General features: G+C 40.1%; 1 protein-coding gene and 1 pseudogene across 1 annotated transcript; one reads left to right on the forward strand and one right to left on the reverse strand.

Moving 5' to 3' along the window:
- Positions 1-9,501: 9,501 nt before the first annotated feature.
- On the reverse strand, positions 9,502-12,258 carry LOC128743094 (transcription factor grauzone-like). Its single transcript, XM_053839618.1, has 5 exons — positions 12,027-12,258; positions 11,717-11,952; positions 10,106-11,647; positions 9,846-10,044; positions 9,502-9,778 (listed from the first exon to the last, which is right to left on the reverse strand). The coding sequence occupies exons 1-5, from the start codon at positions 12,156-12,158 to the stop codon at positions 9,620-9,622; spliced, it is 2,268 nt and encodes a 755-aa protein (XP_053695593.1). The 5' UTR covers positions 12,159-12,258; the 3' UTR covers positions 9,502-9,619.
- A 5,210-nt stretch (positions 12,259-17,468) lies between these two features.
- Positions 17,469-18,579, forward strand: LOC128742749 (GTP-binding nuclear protein Ran-like; annotated as a pseudogene).
- The last annotated feature ends 4,154 nt before the right edge of the window (positions 18,580-22,733 follow it).

Consider the following 22,733-nt stretch of genomic DNA (forward strand, 5'->3'; position numbering starts at 1 on the left):
TATAGTCGGCGCTAGCCAGTGATCCCAAATATGTACACGAACTCATCAACCACGTCCACGTTCATCGACGTCAATAGTCACTGTCCGTGAGAGGCAAACGTTATCTGTGGGGTCTCTTTCTATCATATATTTGGTTTTCGACCTTCCTTCTAACCTCCGTTTTTAGTCTGACGTAGACTGCCTCCGCCGTTCCAAGATTTCTAGCAATAATGTCGAGGTCGTCCGCAAAGGCTAGAATAACTGAACAACTTACAAGAACAGCACAGTCTCCGTCACCTCCACAGCAACCCTCTACGCGATTCGAGAGCGCCCACGTACCTAGCACATCAGTCGCCAATAAACGTCCGTCCATAACCTATTTTTGGATAACAGTGTCGCTATGCTGTGAATGTGATTGATTCTTCACTGCGGGTGCTGTTGCGTCACGTCATATGCACGAATAAATCCCTGTTTTCGTATAAGACTGCAAGAAAGGGATGGTTGTTTTTGATAATTGGTGATAATTGATGAAACTTCTTTGGGGTCGCCAATTATAATAAGTTTATTCAATTATTCACAAGCACACAATAAATTTTGTCCTATCGATGACAAAATCCTGTTGTCATGAAGGTCTGCATACCAGACGAGATGGACGAACAGGTTGTATCGGTTCGGACTGTTCACTTGATCCTGGGTTCCTTATTGTACTATTTTCATTTTGATTAAACGGAAATTCAGTCACAGGTTTAGATCCAAAGCTGTCAATTTTCTTAAGATGAGCTGTGTTCCTTTCTAGTACACTCCCAGATATAGGATCAAGAATTTTCACCCTGTTTTCAATTCTATCTAAAACGTCGTACACAGTTCTTCCAAATATTGAAGCTAGCTTTCCGGTTGAAATAATGTTTTGTAACAACACACGGTCTCCTTTTTGGATGGTAGACACCTGTGCAAGGCGCCTCAAGTCTTCTCTTTCCTTTCCTCTGTATTTCGAAATAGTGTCTCTATCTTAAATGTCTGAGGTCACTAGGGGCGCTGTTTCGATGGCACTAATTGATGGAAGCTTAGAACGAATGATTCTACCTTGTAGTAACACGGAGGGAGCCTTGCCGGTAACGGTGTGTGGGATTGTGTTACACATTAAAAGATATTGAAGCAAATCTGTCTTCCAATCGCGATTCATTGAATGACTGATTTTAAGTAGTTTTAGAAGTGAACGGTTTTGTCTCTCGACTTCTCCATTAGCTTGAGGCCAATATGGAGCAGTATGATTTAATTTAATATTTCTCGTCTGACAATAATCTTTAAACTCTGTGCTGATGAATTGACGACCATTGTCCAAAGTTATCGTCCTAGGATAACCTTGCCGAACAAAAAATGGGTTCTATGCGTTTGATTGTTTCTTCTGACGTGATTTTTCTCATTATGCACACTTCTTTGTAACGGCTGTAGTAATCCACGATTACTAGCAAATATTCATTTGACGGCAGTGACCCAAGGAAGTCCATTGCGACATCTATCCAAGGTTCTCCCGGCATTGTAGGATGGTACATTGGTTCGGGGGCTGAAGGCTTACTTACTAGCCGACATCCTTCACAATTTTTCACTGTTCTTCTTGCCTCGTCATCCATTCCAGGCCACCATACTCGATCACATAACCGAGATAGCATTAATGTCTCTCCAGGATGGCCTTCGTGCGCAAGCTGTAGCATCCTTGCTCGCAGACTTTGGGGAATACATCCGCTTATCCGCTTACTCCTAATTGTTTCATTGGTCCAATCAGCTGTTTCCAACGCATCTTTAACTAATAGTAGTTCAGGGTCAGTATCCAAGGCGTATTTTATCTCTGTTACATCAATGGCTACCGATTCGGTGATAGCATTGATATAGATCTGATTGTCACAATTATCTACGTCTTTACTATCGGTTGCTGAAGAGAGTCGAGACAACGAATCTGCTATGTTCTCTTTGCCGGGCTTATAAATTATTCGGAATTTGAAGGGTTGTAATCTGAGCACCCACCTCTCTATGCGCCCAGGAGGTTGTGATGTTGGTTTAAAAATTGTTGTTAAAGGTCGGTGATCGGTGTCCAGTCTCTTCCAATGAGATATAGCCGAAATTTCTCAACGCTCCAAACGATGGCGAGTGCATCCTTTTCAGTTTGGCAATAACGGCGTTCGGTTGGAGGCTCTTGCTGGCGTAAATAACAACAGGTTTATTATCTTCATACTTCATACTGTATCAGAACAGCACCTAACCCTACCGGTGATGCATCTGCAATCACTCTGGTTCGGCGGTTATTGCCAAAATACTCAAGCACTGGTGCTGAACAAACAGCCTTCTTTAAACTATCGAAAGCTTTTTGGTGCTCATTTGTCCAATTGAATTTTTGTTTACCTATTATCAACTGGCGAAGGTTGAAAGTTTTCGTGGCGCGATCGGGGATAAACCTGCCAATATATCCTACGAGTCCCAGGAAGCTCCGCACTTCCTCTGCAGTCCTAGGAGGCCGGAACTGCTGAACAGCTATTATTTTGCCGTCCATTGGTTTGACTCCCTGTTGAGAAATATGGTGACCCAGGAAATCAGTTTCAGTAACACTGAATTGGCACTTTTTTTGTGTTTAAAACAACGTTGTGTGATTCTAGTGTTTGCAGAGCATCTTTGAGAGCTGCATGGTGCTCAGATTCCGTTTTGCCATATATAACAATATCGTCTTGGTGATTGAATGTGCTCGGACAACTGCTCAGAATTTGCTCAATAATTTTTTGGAAGTGCTCAGAGGCACTGCAGATGGCAAACATCAATCTGATGTATCTAAACATGCCAAGATGCGTGATAAACGTCGTTATGTATCGGCTTGATTCGTGCAGTTCAACTCGGTGATAGGCGTCTTTGATGTCAAGTCGGGAAAACCATTTCGATCCATTTAGCCTCGTGAGGAGATCGTCTAGCGTCGGTATCATGTGGTATTCTCTTCTAGTTGCAGTATTTGCACGCCGCATATCTATGCATAAGCGTACATCACCGTTATCTTTAATAACAACCACGACGGGAGATACCCACGGGCTTGGTTCATCTACCTTTTCAATTATTCCCAACTCCAGAAGTCTATTTAGTTGGTCTCCCACATGCTGTCGGAGAGCAATGGGAATGCGCCGAACGTGCTGAGCTACCGGTGGGATGCTTTCATCAATATTAATACGTATTTTAACGCCGATATGTATTTCATCATTTTCAGGATTGTCGATAGCCGCCGGCAAGCTCTCGTATACTCTCTGTAATTGTCGTCCAGCCACAGCCAGGAAAATATTTTTAAGCTTTTTGTTCTTTATCTTGCTTAATGCTTGAGCAATATATTCAAACTGCTTTTTGTAGTCGACCCATTTCTGCCTAAGTTCCAACATGGGAACGTTGTCGCATTCGAACGGTGGAATCTTGAGGATTTGGTCATCCATTTCTGTGAAAATGATTAATCAATTTGATATATTTAAGGAATTATTTTGTAAATTAATGAAGTGTGTTATTTTATCTTCTAAGTTTTTCTTTTGTGTTGAAAAACAACCTAAACATGTTTCTCTTGTTGCTATGCAACCAGCTGCATTGTTCGCTACATTATATTTATTCTGTGAAACATGTTTTTCTCGTTGCTATGGAACACCTTTTTTTAAAAAAAAATGATTTGATTTTAACTGGATAAGAATGTCTCGTTTTGCCTGACCCGATCGGAATTTTCCATCGCTTAGGCTCCTCACTTGAGGCTTTTTTTTATTCCTGACCCAACAGTACTTTGTTCGTTGCTCAGGAAATTCTCGTTCGAAACGAGGAACTCTTACTTTTGCCTGACCCGACCGGATTTTCTCCATCGCTTAGGCGTACAGACTTCAGGGGGAACTCTCGTTCGTAACGAGGTATCGCTTAGGCATGTATCGTTCTTATACGATTTGCATATTTTTCTTAACTTATCAATTTATTAGCCGAATCCGATGGGTTCTTCTCGTCGCCAGATGTGATAATTGATGAAACTTCTTTGGGGTCGCCAATTATAATAAGTTTATTCGATTATTCACAAGCACACAATAAATGTTGAACTGAACTTGATCGTTGCTAAGAAAGGATTGATTTTGTTTCTGTTGCAACGCCACCATTCTACTTTCATCACCATACATTCACCATACTACCTTTTCTCGTTGATTGCTATTTGGTTTGATAAGTCCTTATTCTGCTGTACCACCAACGGTAACACGGGCGGTGTCGCGGATATTTTAATTTCAATAATCGGTACTTTGAAACATTGCCTGCCGTGAACAAGTGATAGCGATTAATATCAAGTTAACACCAAATGAAACACTAAATCACCACAACAATGCGCATGAAAATGCATTAAATCCAAACCCAATGGTTTGTTTAAATAATTATTGCTGGCCCAATAAACTTTATTTTGATCGCCGGAGAACAACAATCTTTTGACGTAGGACTACGTCTTACGGCAAGTTTTGAGATAGGGTGTCATTCCAAAAAATCGAAAAATGCGAGCGTCACGAAAAATGAAAGGTTTTGAGCGCTAATAGCTCAGCGGTTTTCCTATCGATTTTCAATATTCTTACACCAATCGATTGGAAAATCTTCTAAGAATTGACCCAAATGAAGAAAAGTATGGATTCTTGATGTTGAACTATTGAAAAATTGAAAATAATGAACCTATGTTTTACCAGAATTCTCACTTCGTGATTGGTTGGAAGATTCCTTGCGATGATCTAAACCTATACCAATTTGATATCTGTGCTTGGGAAGTAAGCCAAAACAAGTGACCAAGTTCCCGCATTTCAACAAGATTTCTTAACACCGCGGTTAAACCTAGACCATTTTGATTTCCTTGCTTGGGAAGTACGCCAGAAAGAGTGACAAAGCCCCCTCGTGCCAACAGATTTCTTACGAACGCGATTAAACCTAGTCCAATTTGATGTCTGTGTTAGGGAAGTGTGCCAGAAAAAATGACACAAGCTAGTTGTCCTGACAGATCGCAAATTCTTTACTGCGAGACGATTAAACCTCGACGAATTTGATATCTGTGTTGGAAAAATGTGCTACAGCTGTAGTGCTCGGTTATAATACGACTTTATATGAAGGTGAAATTAGTCATCATCGATTCTGCCAATTTTAAAAGCAGTTTTTTTGTTTGAAACAAAAATTCGGTTTATGAAAATATATTCGCTGTGTTTAGATTGGCAAGAAGAATGCAGTATGTACATTTTTATAAACACAATCCCGCTTTTGGGCCGAAAAGCTGCTTCCGAAATTGGGCTTTCCGACGAAAAGTCAATGACTGTTAGTTTTCCGTGAATACGCATGCTTACCGTTTTATTAGAAGTGTATTGAAAAGATGTGCTGTTGATAAAATAGGATTTAATTGGTAAAATCCCTTCAACGTGGGGAACAATGGGTAATAAAACAATTTTTAATTTCAGTAAGGTAGCAGGAAAGCAATAGTTTGTGTTCTTGATTTTGTTAAATTGTTTTCAAATGCACAATCTTTTGAGAATTGAACGTATGCAATGTTACTACTTTGATAAATGTTACATACAACGCATGTAGCATGTATATATGTTGCATATAGCATATATACATGAAGAATCGAATGATTACAAGCATGGATACATGCTACTATCACTACAAAGAGACTTACGTAGTCCTGCGTCACCTATATATGCGGTCGTGTCTTGTACACAACCCCTCTGATTTTATATCTTCATATAAGCATGCTTTTATCCTCAAAAGGACGGTGTCTGGTAATTCCCTCCCATGGGTAGGTGGTTTGTCGCGCACTTCGGCACAATCCTAAACTTAATTCCGCATGTAGAATGTAATATAGTTTAAGTTAGATATATGTGTAGTATGTAGTATAGTATTGCATAATTTAGCTTTATGTGTAGCATGTGTCTCGTAAAGCGGAATGGAGCGAAATCGAACGGAATTGATTTTAAATTCAATCCGTTTGGGCCGAAGCACCGGGAGGGCTTACTCAGTTTCCTAGATGAATTGCTGGTATGCACAGAAATTTCTCTAGAAAACTGAAACCAAATCCTACCCACCATTCATGAGATTTTTACTTACTCATGAAAATTAAAATTTATCGCTAGTTAGAACGAACGAGTGTTCAAAAATGATGTGATGTCTTTATTTGCGTAATCGAGACATTTTCTATGAGATTGCCATAGAATTTGTGGCTGTTATGTGATTATAGACAGCACAGCACAGAAAAATATACACACACGTACATGTATACATGTGTATGCATGTATGAGTGTGCATGGGTGTATAGGTACGAACGAATATATGTTTGAGTGTTCTATGATGAGTCGGAAATTCTTTTTATACCTATGCTGCCAAACTACAATTATTAATGGGCAGGAAGTTATAGTCAGTAGCTGTGTTCCTGTGTCAGTTTCCTATGTTATTACTATTATTACTAATATTGCTATCGTTACTGTTACTGTCACCTCTATTGTATTGTTTTGGATGTAATTAATTATAATTATTTTTTTTCCCTCCTTATTAGAATGGTTTGCATGTCTTGTGACTAACCGCGTTAACGGTATTCAACTAACAACATAAAATGATCATGAATGACGCTGTTTGTCTCCCAAGGGCCCTCCTAATGCTGATGAGCCTCTGTCGGAGAGTCCATCAAGTCGAACGGTGGCAACTCACCGGCGGCCTGCTCCTCTCCATTCTTGCGGCTGTCGTCGCGGTCGGACTTAGTGGATCTCTCGAAAAGCTTTATAGCCTCGATATATATTTTGTTCTGTCCATTGCCCAATGCTGGCAGACTTCAACTGAAATTCCATTTCTAACTAAATCTTCTTAGAGTTAAAACTTCTTCAAGTAAAAACAGGTATTTGATTCTCTGGCTGATTCAAGCGATAGCGAAGGGCTGTCCTCAATATACCATCATTCCCACTTCCTAAAATGGGGTCATAGTACACAATATATGGCCATGGAATGAGGTTTGGAATGAGGATCGATTCAATACCATCCTCACAGAATTATCAACGTCGTTAACATCTTATTAAGTCTTGCTTCAGTGACAGCTTGCACTTAAGACTTAACACGGCATATATACATATCTCCAAGTGAAGTTCTTCTTGATCCACCTCATCCCTTCTTAGTTACAGAATCATTTCAATTGACCACGGTCTGAAGAGCATACCGACAAATCGGTTGACTACCGCTACAAATATGCAATTAATGCCACCGGGAATAATACGAGCGAGTACCAGTCCCCATTATATTGCATCTGCTCTAGTTTTCGGAAGTTCAAGTAGTTTTTCGATAGTTCTGAGCGATAATATTGCTCTTGAATAATATTCCACACAAAATATTCGAAAATTAACGCCAACAGCTACAATACCGCAAAGATGGTAGATAAAGAAGCGGCTGTGGCTTTTAATGAGCATAGGTTGTGGAACAGCGCTGGGTCAATCGTGATGACATGGGTATTTGGGAGATGAGTAGCGTCCAGCCTAGCGAGTAGTTAGTCGGTAGTAGCATAGGTGATGGACAGACATAGAATTCTCGTGATATTACTAACTTGAAAATTGCAATCAACATGTTGACTAAAAAATTCCTCTTTTCTTTTCTTTTCTTTTCTTTTCTTTTCTGCCTGATCTCTATCGCTTCTTCTCACGGCAACAATAATGTTGCTGTGAGGGGAGGCAAGAGACCAGCCACAGATGACCACACTGGTGACAACGATGGAGAGGACGGCCGGCGTGGAGCCTGCTTCAGGTTTAATCAAGATTGACTACGAACAAGATGAGGAAACAAACAAAGGAAGGAGAAAACAAGATAAGTACAAGCCATCTTATGCTATATTGACCAAGCACACAATTATATCGAGCCAAGTTCTGTCACTCTTCTTCCGCCCATTAATCCATAATCACCAACACATTATGGCGCTAGCGTAATCCGCACGGATTCTTTTATCATTATCACAACCACCTTATCTCAGCCCTGGACAGACTTGGCTCTAACTGCCCCACCTTGTGCTGCAAACAGAAACAGAAACAGATTTTGCTCTTTTGATTACTGCTCCTCAGTCAAGCAGAATTTGAAAAAGTGGTGTATGGGGAATTTGTAGAGCTAGTAATTATCTATAATATTGCTGAAGAAAGTGAAGTTTTATCTTTGGTATTTACGGCGCTGTAGGGCAGCAATACCGTTGGTAGCAAAAAGAGCGCTCTTTTTGCTACCAAGAGGGTAGCAGCCTTATAGCGCCATAAATACAAAATGCACAGTAATGGTTATGGGTAATGGTTCAGCAATATTGTAGATAGTAACAAATTCTACAAACGCCCCATACATCACTTTTTCAAATTTTGCTTGGCTGAGATGCAGTAATCAAAAGAGCAAAATCGAAGCGAAAAGTGTATGCCAAGCCTGATAGCAAATAAAACGAGGTCGCATATACACTAGCGCTGCACGTTGAGAATATCCTGAATTATTTTCAATGTCATTTTCGAGATGACAATCATTTGAACAAGCTTCCCGAAGACTGCAACTTTCTAAATAGTCAGTAGCGTAAGATACAGCCTATACAAGAATATTACATCGGCACTAGCGCCACGTAGCGAGAAAATCCTTAACTACTGCTGCCTGCCCGCTAACCTACCTTTCAATGAAGACGATTGTAATATGTTTCCAAGATTTGCACTTGCACCCTTTTCACTCCAAGCAGTAATTCCCTATAATCGTTTGGAATGAAAGGGGTACAAGTACATAACTGAGAAGGAAAGGGGTGTAAGTGCAAATAACATTTTCAAAACTATCTTATAAGTCCCGAAAATCAAAGTGGTTCTCCAAGATTTCAATAGAATTTAATAATGTAAAGCTAACACAACCATAATGCGTCATCAGTTTTCTATTGTATAATCTAACGATTTTTTTAGACGATGTTAACTTTGGATCTGATTTTCTCGAAATTTACTTTTTGTCACTTACACCGCTTTCCTTCTGATCCACTCATATTAGAGACAGAATACTTGTTATAATCTAGCTTATTCCATGAGCTTGAAAAATGCTTAGCTTGTTCGGCCCTTAGGTTTTTCGAGAATGTGAAAATTTTCATTTCGCCTGCTTAGACCAAACAACTTCCGTTGCCAAGGAAACCGGTTTTATACCAGCGTCGTCAGCATGGGGACGTTTAAATTTTACGTACTAGCGTCGGCTGCAGATGGTAAAACAGGACAGAAAAAGAGGAAAAATGGAAGAGAAGAAGAAGACGAAAATAAGGGAGAAAAAACAACAAAAAACGAAAAACAAAACTGAAAATAAGAAAAAATTGTCAGGAAACGAAGAAAAACAGAAAAACAAAAGGATATCTGTGCAGTTGAGAGAAATACGAATGAGAAACGTTCTCTTTTTCTTGTCTCTTTCGGCATCGTAAAAATTTCACCAAGACCACTCGAATAGGCATGTCTCTTTTCAAGCAAATTGAAAATTCTTTATTACATAATAGAGGGATAGTTATACAAATACAATACACATCATTACGTTCAACGGATATATCAAGAAGTGTCGATTAAAATGAACAGTCACCTAAGCCTAAACCACCGCGCACCGCCTCAGCCCCTCACTCAGCTTAGTTGGATGGCGTAAAGAACTTGGCAGCCATCGCTGCCGCCCACTGTTCCGGGTGTACCGTCTTCTTGTGGGTGTACATATTCGAGCTGGAATTACACATCCGCGGACAGAACGGACACTTGTACAATACATCACCGGTATGGTTGGCTTCGTGTTCCTGAAGAAAAGAAAAGAATTCGTTAAAGTTTTCCTCCCCAAAAATAATACGTAGGTTTGGAGCGTACCTTGCAGCGCAGCTGCTTCTTAAACTCCTTGCCACAGAAACTGCACGCATACTTCGGTCGGTTGGAATGATGCAGCCGGAAGTGTGACTTGAGGGCCGTTTCGTTGACCGATTCGTGCCCGCATATCTCGCACCGAACCGGACCGTTCGGGTTGAAGCAGCGCCGCTTGTGCCGCAGATAGTTCCGATTGTTCGTTAACCTGAAAACAACCATAATTTAATCCAACTCAATTCCAAATGCGACAACCGACGTTGGCTTACCATCTGTGACATTTCTCGCACTGTTTGCGCAGCGCCTTCAGGCCTTCCTCGGAGTGCGTCAGCCGGTGCTGCTCGAGCAGCGCTCGATGGGTGAATCCCTTAGCGCATATATCGCACACCCAATCGCTCAGCGCACCGTGCTGAGCCTGCATGTGCATCTTCAGCTGCAACCCGGTCGTGTAGATTCGTCCGCACTGCTCGCAGGTGTGCGTCTTCCGTTCCTTTTCGATGTGCTTCTCCATGTGTGCCTTCAGCAGGTAGTCCTTAACAAAGGCGTCCCCGCAAATGTCACACTTGAACGGTCGCTCCGAGACGGGTGTGTGAATCCACCAGTTGTGATGCTTCAACCCGTGACTGTCGGTAAACGTTTTACCGCATTTGTCGCACTTGAAGTGGTCCGGATTCAAATGGCGCAAACAGTGCTCGTACAGGCGTAATCTTTTACCGAACCGACGCTCGCAGCATATCACGATACTTCCCGTCGCCTTGTGAACCTTCAGGTTGTGCTGCTTCAGCTTCTGGAACGAAACGCCCACAAACTCGCACCGGGTGCAGTTGAACGAAACAAACTGCTTGATGATGGACTCTTGCTTCTCTATCTCCTCCGGGCCGCAACGTTTTCGCTTGGGTGGATGTTCCAAATCATCATCAGCACCAGCCGTCGTCCGCTCAGCGGACTCCGGGTCGCTGTCCTCCTCGCCATCGTGATCCTCATCGTCAGCCGGCGCGTTCTGAGCCGGCCCCGACGAAGTCCCCCCGTCCGCCGCCGTCGTTTGTGCTGATAGGTCACTGTGATGGCTTATGTTATGGTTCTGAAGATTTCCGGCACCCAGGAAGTACCGGTTGCATATCGGACAGTGATGGTTCCGCTGTTCAACCTCGTCGTGCCATTTGATGTGACTGTTAAGCTGATCCTCTACGGCAAATGCTTTCGGACAGCGAACGCATTTGAACAGCTTTGCTTCCTCCGGTGTGTGCACCAGGAACATGTGCTGGGCAAATATGCGCTCATCCTTAAACCAACGGGCACACTCGACGCAACGCAGCTTTTTCGTCTGCGGTTTAACATTATGCTGCGTATCAACATGTAGATTGTAGCTGCGTGTCGATGGCCACTTTTTATTGCAGCAAAATATGTAACAAGCCGTACTGTGCACCTTCTGGAAGTGCTGCTTCATCCAGTAGAACGATTTGAACGTTTCCCCGTTATCCGTGCCGGCTTCGACGCACTTATGGCAGGAGAAGCTCTCGTTGCGCTCGTTCGTCCTGCTTGAGACCGTTCGCTTTTTAGTTTTTGCCCGTTTAGCTGCCGAACGCTTTGCCAGCGGAATGTTCGAATCGGATTCGGAATCCGACTGCTTAACCTCTTTGGTCGGTTGGTAATCCTCGTCGGAACTTTCATCATCGTCCTCCTCGTCGCTCTTGTCTTCGTCATTTTCATGCTTCACCCTAGTAGGCTGTTCAAATTTTGCATCATTTTCCGCCCCAACTGAGGGCGATGCTTGATCTTCCGATTTATATATAGTCGAAACTATCATTTGACTAAAAATAACGAGAAAAAATCACAATTCTGTGAGATGAATATCGTATTCAGCACAACGGTTACGGTACCTTGCAAAAAGCTCCGTCTCCTCGTTGCCTTCGGAATCGAATTTGTGTTTACCCGCATCGAAACCTTCCACCAGCATCATCATCGAATCTTCCGGCGTATCGTCACTCGGTTCTAGCTTAATATGGGCCAACATAGTGGGGGCATGAACCTTCTGCACTTCGCAGTAAAATTTGTGAAATTCATCGATTTTTTCCCAACAGCTGGTGCAAACGATTCGGTTCTGATATTCGTCCCTCTACACAAGCAAAAAGAAACCGAAAATTAACAAAAATTTTACTGACACTAAACTTTACAACAAAAACCCCTTACCGTAAACCAAAAGTGTTTGGCAAAAACTTCCTCGACATTTTCACCACTGATGCTGTCGTTTTCCTCGATGCACAGGAAGTTTTCCGTTCGCCGAAAGCAGGTGAAACAACTTTTTAATCCTAACGTGGACATTGTGCACCATCGGTTGCGCAAATCGTTCCGGGGGAAAATTTTATTTTTTCTCCTCTAACTATTTAACTAACGGGATCAAACTTGTGTAAAACTTACTACAGAAAAGTTTTCGTTGTTGTTGTTTCTGTACGCTAGAGGAGCTGTCAGATGACAGACAGCTTCGCGTCGCGACGTTGCGGTGAAACATGATTGACGTTCAGGTACAGTCATGCATCGGTAAAACGTATCCGTTGCGGGGTGGCCCAAATAGAAATGCACAATGAAAAAACATTGCATTTCACTGTTATATTGTTAAGTTGTTAATAAAAACTTTAAAAAAACCACATTGAAACAGTAAAATGCATTGTAAAAGTTACACTGAAGTTACCATAATTATTGCTGTTTTCACAGTAAATTCTAATGTAAATCGTATAGATTTTAAAACGAAAAAGGGTTTTTTAAGTGCTGTTACACTAAGTAGGCTGACCAGACGTTCCGGATTGTGCACCAGGATTTGGATGACTTGTTCCGGATTATACCAAGCGACCCGGAAGGTGGCCTGCATTGATTAATTTTTTAATCGTGCCAGAGGAACGCTACAGATGAGTTCTAAGAGGTTTTCAAGAAATTTCCTATTTATGAATTAGGATAACCAACCGATACGTTGGTTACCCGTATTGTTAAAACAAGTGCATTCAACTGAAAAATTTATGCATATTATCAATTTCCCACCCTTTCGTACGCGATGAATTAAAACCGTCGCCAGAATCGTCGCGTGGGCAAATATCGTTTATTTTGTCAAGTAATGTCGAATTTGTTTATTCAATCCGGATTGGAACTGGATGAAATTTTTGTGTTCATTTGCTCCTATCTGACAGATAAAATTCATCCAGTTTCAACCCGGATTGAATAAACAAATTCGACATAAATCAATAGTTTACGTGCTAGACAAGCATAATATATACTTATAACTTACATACAGTCAAGCAGATTCTCTCTGCGACGATTTCAAGCTATCAAAAAAGTGAGCAGCGCGAAAGAAACGGGCAATATCTTTTTCTTTTTTTTTCCTTTTGTCCCAGAAGTCAATGTCATTCTGGTGTGTTTTGGGCCAGTTTCTATGACTATATGCCCTGTTGTATATAAGGTATCGGTTGCTTAGGGTCTTTTATATTTCTAGACCGGTTTCTTTTACAAAGTCTGTAATTTCTTTATATAAACTTGTATTTTTTGTTTTAAATACATCTATTAGTTTGTTGTATTTTATGAATGAGTATTTTATGCGTATGTTGTTGAATTTTGTACAGTGTAAAATAAGATGTTCGGCAGTCTCGGTTTCTTCACATACTTCGCAATTTGGGTTGTCCGTTATTTTCATTTTGTGTTTCCAATACTTGGACCAATCATGTCCTGCCATTAAACGATTTAGTAATCGAACTTGTTGTCCATTCAGTTTAAAACCAATAAACCAAGGTTTCGCTTTGAACTCTGGTTGCAACTGGAAAAATGTTTGTCCTTTCTCTTTGGCGTAGTCATTGTACCATGACTAGTTTTTAGTGTTTTACGACTTTTTAATATCCAGGAAGCATCTTTGTAAGAAATTTTATTTTCTAAGATTTGACCATCTATTGTATTTCTTTTTGCTAGTTTGTCTGCTATCTCATTTCCGATCACTCCAATGTGACTCGGTATCCATTGTAATGAGATGTTCCACTTATCTGCTGTTTCCAAGATTTCATCTACTATTTCTTCGCGTTCATCCTGTTCTTTTGCCAACTTCAAGATTTCACAGGCTGCTCGTGAATCTGTATATATCACAGCTTCCTACAGATTGTTTTCTGCTATAGTGTATAGTGCTACTTTGATCGCAATAAGCTCTGCTTCCGTAATGCTCACTTCGTTCGCAAGATGGTAAGTTATGCTTTTATTTATTCCTTCTACGTAAATTCCAATTCCACATGAGTGCCCTTCTTTTGATGCATCGGTGAACACTTTTGTGCGTCCTTGATAGGTTCCATTAAAGGCGAACAGTACCAGTTGTTTGAGGTGGTGTGAATTTGTATTCTTTTTCGATAATGACAATTCTTCTAATGTCGGGCATATTTTAACACCAGAGTATACCGATCACTTCGTTATGATTGGCATGATCGAGTCGAAAAACTTAAAATGTTCCATATACACTTTTTCCATGAAGCTGATTTTGTTTGCTTCAGAGTTGTTGTTTATTGTTGTTCCCATAAGTTGCTCTCCTACAGCGTTTTGCCGTGCGATGTTTCGCGCAATTTCTATATCTGTGACGTATTCATGTCTGATTGTTAGGGGCTCCAACCCTGTCATAGCTAAGAGAGTATTCAGTGGTGTAGTTTTCGTAACATCCCGTTGCCTTTCGAAGACATTGATTGTTTATAACTGCTATGGCATTTAGATTTATTTTAGCTGTATTGTTATACACTGTGGATCCGTATTCTAGAGTGCTTCTAATTAGAGCTTTGTGTATATTTAACATTGTTTCTGGGTGTCCAACGTTCTTTATTCCACTAATAACCTTAATCATATTTAGTCTCTCGTTGACTTTATCTTTTAATTCTTTTGTGTGTTTTCCAAAGCTCATACTCCTATCTAAATGTACTCCAAGATACTTATGTGATTTAACCGTTTCGATTGTCGATCCATTAATTTGATATCCAAGTGTTTTATTGCTGGCTTGGAAAAGTATGCTTTTTGTTTTTGCTGGGTTAACTGTTAGATTTAGATTTGTTGTCGCATCTACGAAAAGATCTAGAAAGGTTTAGCCAATGCTTTCTAGCATTCCAATCGACTTTGCTGTGATGATGATGCCAAAATCATCAGCGAACTGAACCAGTTCAACTCCGTCGACATGTATTGTATGTAATTTGCTTGTATAAAAGTTGAATAGAGTTGGAGATAGGACGTCCCCCTGTGGGAGACCTTCGCTGATTATTCGTGTCAACTTTTTGTCGTTTGTTTGACCAGAAAATTTGTGATCCAGCAAACTAATTTCGGTGGGATTTGAGTTTCCAACATAATTTTTTCTAATGTTTCTGCTTTTACGTTGCAGAAGGCGTTACTTAGATCCACGAAAATTATGCTTGTTAATTTTCCATTCCGTTTGTTTGTCATTATTTTATTGGTGACGTATGACACACACGTATTTGTAGATAGTCCTTTGCGAAAACCAAATGATTTTGCAGGGAGAGTGTTGTTAATTTTTAAAACGCTTTTCAATTTTTCCAAAACCGTTGGAACCAGAGAGATCGGTCGTTTTCCTTCCAGCTTTGATTGATCTTTTCCTGCTTTCGGGATAGCGACTATTTTAATTGTTTTTAGGTTTTCGTCTGGGCATCCCCTTCTCCATTGTTCGTTCAAGTCCTTTAGTAGTATCTTCACGATGTTCGGTTGCAATTGTCTAAGCATACCGTATGTTAATCTATCTTCGCCTGGTGCAGAATCCAAAGTACTTTAGTCCAAAGTACTTTAGAGCTCGTACGCGGACTGATCTGCTCTACAAAATCTCTCCATTTAGTTTCTTTTGACGTAGGACTACGTCTTTGTTTACTATACTGGGACTGGGTAGCACTTTGTAAAAACGAGAAATAGAAGTGTAACGTTTGAATGAAATATTTCAAACGCTAATAGCTACTATACTACTGAACGAAACATAACAGTTAATATGTCGTTGGATAGATAAAATGTCCAGCAATTTTATAGTAACATACTAATAATAATTTTTTATACGCTAAATAGTGAAAATGTGTGTAAAGATTCAAGGTCGAATTTTTCCATACATTTCCCTTGTTATCGCCTAGCTTCACAGGCACGGATGACAATTAGATACACCAAAGGATTTGGATCCAAATGATAACCTTGAGACCACTTTGTAAGCCACACCCCTTTTCCAATCCAATCGGCAACATCGATGGCTATTGACGGCAACACCGGTCCCAAAGACAAGCGGAATCAGAGGGCAATGGCCAACGTGAATCCCACACGATGCACTTAACATTACATTTTGCATTATCCCCATCGCAGACATGCGAAATTGTTCGATAGCTTGCTCAATCAGTGTCGGACAATCATTTAAGCAGCAGCAGCCGATATGGTTTCCCCCACCACCTACACTAGCTTACAAGCAGCAGCGGCCAGCGGCAGTGCCAGTGACTATAAAATGGTACTCTTGGTTCGCCGTCTGCTCATTCTAGTATTGGGCATCGAAAGGAAAATAATCGATGTTTTCGAATCGATGTCCGCAGCTTCGAAAACATCGGTACATCGATTAAATCGAGTGTGGGACATCGATGTTCATTGAATCGATTCACGACTTTCGATGTTGCCGCCCTTGCCGAATTCGCTATGACGGACGCTGTTGATTGAAATAAATAATATTTTTGCTTTTGTTTTCACCCATACGTTGACAGTTCGGCATGAGATTCATGTAAGAGCGAACAGCAGGGGGCTGATATGACGTCACATTTTCGTTGCTCACATGAAAAAGGCGGCAAACGCATAGTGAATTCACAAAACGAATTTAACTAACCATTTTCACAGTTTTATGTATTTCGCATCAATTGCCTGCCTGGCATTAGCTATGTGATGCTAAAACCTTGGCTAAAATCAAACTAAAACTAACAAAATTTAACAATTTACACATCCGACTCGGTTGTCAGCTTGAGCCAGGGGGCTGATATGACGTCACATTTTCGTTGCTCACATGAAAAAGGCGGCAAACGCATAGTGAATTCACAAAACGAATTTAACTAACCATTTTCACAGTTTTATGTATTTCGCATCAATTGCCTGCCTGGCATTAGCTATGTGATGCTAAAACCTTGGCTAAAATCAAACTAAAACTAACAAAATTTAACAATTTACACATCCGACTCGGTTGTCAGCTTGAGCCAGGGGGCTGATATGACGTCACATTTTCGTTGCTCACATGAAAAAGGCGGCAAACGCATAGTGAATTCACAAAACGAATTTAACTAACCATTTTCACAGTTTTATGTATTTCGCATCAATTGCCTGCCTGGCATTAGCTATGTGATGCTAAAACCTTGGCTAAAATCAAACTAAAACTAACAAAATTTAACAATTTACACATCCGACTCGGTTGTCAGCTTGAGCCCATGTATGAAGCTGTCAGCTTGGGCCCGCTCTATGTTGGCTACGTTTTTTTTTGTATAGGTTGGTATTGGAAGTGTCATTCCCGTGGCTTGAGCCCATGTATGAAGCTGTCAGCTTGGGCCCGCTCTATGTTGGCTACGTTTTTTTTTGTATAGGTTGGTATTGGAAGTGTCATTCCCGTGGCGAACAGGCCTTAAAATCTTTTTCGGCTCCGTCATAGCGAAATGTTGCCGAAGTAACAGCGTTTGTTCGTTGACATGGCAGCAAACGAAAGAAACTCGTCAAAGGTAAATATAACTAAAAGCAACAACTAAATGGGAAGCTAATCATATTTTGTCTCCAAGAATCTGAATCATTCAATCTGAATTCACAAACAAGCGATTGCAACAACGATGGCTGAGGCTGATATGCCAACGTTCAAGTGCGTTCTGGTCGGAGATGGAACCGGAAAAACTACCTTCGTCAACATAACGGGAGAGTTCGTGAAAAAGAAAGTGGTCACGCTGGGAGTTGAGGTGCCATCCGATCGTGTTTTACACGACCCGTGGCACTATATGGTTTAACGTTTGGAACACGGCCAGTCATGAGAAATTTGGCCTAGGAGACGGTTACTACATTCAGAGACAGTGTGCCATCATTATGTTTACGTGACATCCCGAGTAACGTATAAGAATGTCTCCTACTTGCATTGAGATTTGGTTCAAGTGTGAAGATATTCCCACCGTCCTGTGCGGTACGGTATAAAGTCGACTTTAAGGACCGTAAAGTGCGTGCCAAAACTCGCATTTCATCGGAAACAAAATTTGCAGTAACACGGCATTCCAGCAAGTTTAATTACAGCTTCGAGAAAAAGTTTTTCTGGCTGGCACGAAAGCTGGTCGGCAACCCGAAACGGGAGTTTGTGGAGTTACCCGACGTAAACGAGGATCTGTAAGGTGTCTCAACTTTTCTATTCATACTATAGTACAGTGAATGATACGTTATTCATAAACCCAGTAAAAAATCACAACACAATTCCTGAAATGAATGTTGCTAGTAGCAACTTACTACAGCAAAGCTTATATAAAAAAAATTTAAAAAAAATGTAATCCAATGATTTAAGAAGTAATTATTAATAATTTATTAAGGATTATAATCGTAGCAAGTTTTTGTTCAAGTAGCAACAAAAAATGTATCGATATGCAGTTGCAGAGCAGCATTATGCGTGTCTGAATTTAGTGCAATAAAATACAAAAGGCAATGTAGAAATTCCGTATCTGTAGTTTGTTCACAATCACTCAGCGAAAACACAATACATACTTGCATACTTTTGCAAAGCAAAAGACTAGCTGTGTCGTTTTTTTTATTTCAATTTATAAGTTTTTTACAGAAAAGGATATCATAGATGTCTTATTTATTCCAAAACTCATCAGGTAGAGATGATATCAATGTTAAACGTGCCATTCGGGTTGGGTTTAAGCGGAACCGATTCTGACACGTTTCTCCTGTCCTTGAGAAAAGACGTTCTGAAGGCACAGATGTGACCATCCTTGACAGATAATCGCAAGCGAGCCTATAGAGATTGGGATACTCACTTTTGATCGATTCCCAAGTTAAAAAGGGATCGGTAGCACGATCAGTTACAGGCTGGTGCAGAAAATGGCGAAGTTCTCCAGCTACGCCACCTGGTCTGTCTGGCTCCATTGACGCGTTCGATTGAGAAACCTTGCGGAATAGGTATTATTAACTTTTAATGTAATTCAAATGCATAAAACCTTATTCTTGTTTACGTTAGGATTGGATATGCTCGAAGGTAATCAAGTCGCATTGGAATTTTTTGCTCATTTGAACCTTAGAATATTATCTGAATTTAAATTAAAAGGAAAGCTTTCCAATAAAATTCTACCATGTAATATTTATTCGCGACAGATACGTATTTCGCCTATGACTTGCAGGCTTTATCAGTGTTTGTTTTCGAACTGATGAAGCCTGCAAGTCGTAGTTGAAATACGTAAACTGTCGCGAATAAATATACATAAAAGAATTTAATTGGAAAGTCTTCTTTTTTATTTAATTTCTGGTTTCGTATTCTCCAAAAACTTCAGTTAGAATATCATGTTCAAATACATGAATATCAAACTATTAATATTAGAGATGTCCGTAATTAAAGATTAGGGTGACAATGAAAATTACCAATTCCTCATGAATTTCCCACAAGCCAGAGCCATCCGTGTTTCGCGGATGAATAGGTTGAGTCTGTATCTGTAGTTGGTCTTCCTTTTCAGCACTAAAAATTTTTTCGGAGACCAATCTAATCGCATTAGCGTGTGATAAAGGTTCAAAATAAATTGTCTTAAACCGTGGATCGATTAGTGTCGCGATTGCGAAATTTTCGACGAAATCAATTTTTTGAAATTTGCGATCAAACTGGTTCAAAAATGACTTTTTAAGCTGTTTCACCTGCTCACTGTTAACCGGTAAGTTTTCAATTTTCTGAAAAGACATTGAATTAGGTTTGTCAGTTATACTAATCGTAATTAATTTACCCTCCGTAAGATCTTGAGGATTGGAATAACTTTTCCTGCAAGGGATGTTGATTCGCTTTCTAGTTCGGTTATCACGTGGCTAACAAAGTGTAGCATATCTCGGCCTTCCTTTGCTACTTCTATTTCCGCGGCAGTCAGCATGATGACATTTGGGTGTCGGAGGGTGATGACACTAATGTACTCCTTAAGCTGTAAAAATCGATTCAACATTTCAAAATTGCTGTTCCACCGTGTCGGTTCGTCTTTCTTCAACTTTAGCACTTCACCCTCCGACTTACCCTCACGGATTTGCATTGCGCGCAGGTCATCGCAGGCTTTCACGGATCGTTTGAAATAGACAACGTTTCGAATCTTGGATAGTATTTCGTTAAAGCCTGGCGATAATTCGATAGCAACAGTTGTAACTCTGTTAACGCTATGATCGACGCATATGGTGTGGTGAGCTTCACTAAATATTTGCCGCATCGCGGCAACAATATTTGCCCCACCATCGGTGACCATCACGTTAACCTTCAAAATTCAGCATTAGAAAGATTAGTTGTAACTGCATTTTAAAATGAATTACCTTTCCATTTATGATTCCCCAATCATCGCAAATTTCGGAAATTACTGACGCAAGGTACTGCGCCGTGTGGGCGGAATCGAGAGGTTTGACATCGATGGCAATGGAGCAGATTTTTAGATCATCTAAATAATGTAGGGTCATTCCCAAAAAACTTTTATTATTTCCTGAGTCAGTCCAAACATCCGAGGTCAATGAGTAAAGGGCGACTGTGCTAATTTTTTCCTTAACTGCCTCCTTTAAAACAAAAAACTTGTCGTCGATCATCCTCGTCAGAGTACGTCTGCTTGGCAATTTGAACAGCGGTACAGCAACTTTACAGAAACCCGCAAATCCTGACCGTTCAACCGTCCGCAATGGCATGTTGTCTTTGGCGATCATGTATACCAGAGCTTCGTTTAATTCTGCCGTTTTATGACCAGAATCTATAATGTAAACGAAATAACGTTAGATATCGGCTATTGTCATTTTAAGCCACATAAAATTATTAATGTGCATCGGGAACGTTCAAATTGGATCAACGAGGTTGCCTAAAGTATCCGTATCTTTGCAGTTAACAGAACACCATGCGTCTCCATTTTACTTTTGAAACTTTAGTTTTTTATATATTGTATTGGTATACCAAAGGAGAGTAGGTTCACATAAGAAAAAAGGACTTAAGGGCCAAACAGAATGCTGCGTCAACGCATCCGATAGCGTCAATTTGACAGTAAACTCATGGGAAAACTGTCAGAATAACGGCTGACGGACGCGTTGACGGAGCATTCTGTTGGACTCTTTAATTTCTTTTGAACTATGCATATTTCTGAAGCAACAACAAAGATAAGGGTAAGCGGGGCAAGACCGCCCGCCTAAGCAAAACCACCTGTATAAAAAAAAAGTTGCAGCTCAATTTCTAATTTATCTGCCTTAAATGAACAATTGATCTATTACCTACATATAAAAAATAAAATCATAAATATCTGTAATGATTTTCTATTTTTTATTGCGATTTGGAAACACGTCCAAAAAATAGAGTATTTTTTCCATGCGGGGTGAAACACGCCCACTAACGGGGTAAAACCGCCATAGCATATAACTTTAACAATATTCAACCGATTTGAATGAAACTGGTGGCATTGGATTCATGAATTTATCTAATTTAAACAAATTGAATCAGTTTGCTATCAAACAATACATAGTTCCCCGAGATTCGCAAGTTCGAAAGAGTGTCCGGCAACCACTCGTATTGGAAGAATATCAGTAATATAGGTACCGACAGTCTTGAAATTGATACCGTGTAGTTTCCTTAGACAACAAGATGGATCGGGTTAGGCATCCTGGAGTCAATCTTTAAGGACTAGAGAGGATCTAAGATAAAATATAACAATATGGGTATTAAAGTTCCTGCAATTGATCCGGTAGGTAATTTTTTGACATTTCAAATTGTTCTGATTGATAAAGCAGATACATATTACTTTTCCATTGCTAAGATAATTTGTTATATTTTCATAAAAAATATGTTTATTCTATGTTATTTGTCCCAAGAGGGAGGAATTATTAAAAAAAGCTATATCCGAGAAAACAAGAAAATGTCCATAACGCCCCCAGGAAAAATTGGCGATTTAGATTTTTCCAAACAGTCCACCAGCTATAAACTAAGCACATTTATATTGTTTTATGTAAATCTGAGATCCTTTGGTCCAAACTATGCAATTATTTTAAAAATCTCCTTATCGCACTAGCATTATACACGACGGTCTTGCGCCGTTCGTTGTGGGCGGTTTTACCCCCAAATGACCGATTTACACATTTCACTATTTATTTCAACAAAACTGCATGAACAGTTACCTAATTTAGGTACTGTCGGATGAAGACAGGATCAGAGAAGCGATGTGGGTTGGATTTACTGAAAGTTTTAACGTTTTGAATAAAATAAACCCTAAGTTCTGCGGGAACAAAGTTATAAAAAACGAAACGATTATAACGAAAAATCTATTTTTATTTATTTCTCCGATAGTTTATACGATATTGCTGTACAAGGTATTGTAAAATATTGCGTACGCATTCAGTAATATGACTGTCATCAACATTTAACACCAATTTGAGCAAGGCCCTGTAAAATCATGGTGGGCGGTTTTACCCCGGCGGGCGTTGTTACCCCGTTTACCCTTACAAATGATTAGTAAACAAAAAAGGGTGGTCTCAAACAAGATTGGACACTCAGATATGTATTTTAGTATCATTAGTCAGTATCATTAATTTAAAACAAAAACGCTCAATACTCAAAATTACCTGAAAACGCAGCAGCTCTATGCAGACTTTCTGCGATGGTCAAATTTTTTTTAATTTTATTTTGTGTTGTCGGTAAGCACGTTGGCGTTAGAC

Source organism: Sabethes cyaneus, chromosome 1 (assembly GCF_943734655.1).
Source record: "Sabethes cyaneus chromosome 1, idSabCyanKW18_F2, whole genome shotgun sequence".
NCBI classification, from domain to species: domain Eukaryota; kingdom Metazoa; phylum Arthropoda; class Insecta; order Diptera; family Culicidae; genus Sabethes; species Sabethes cyaneus.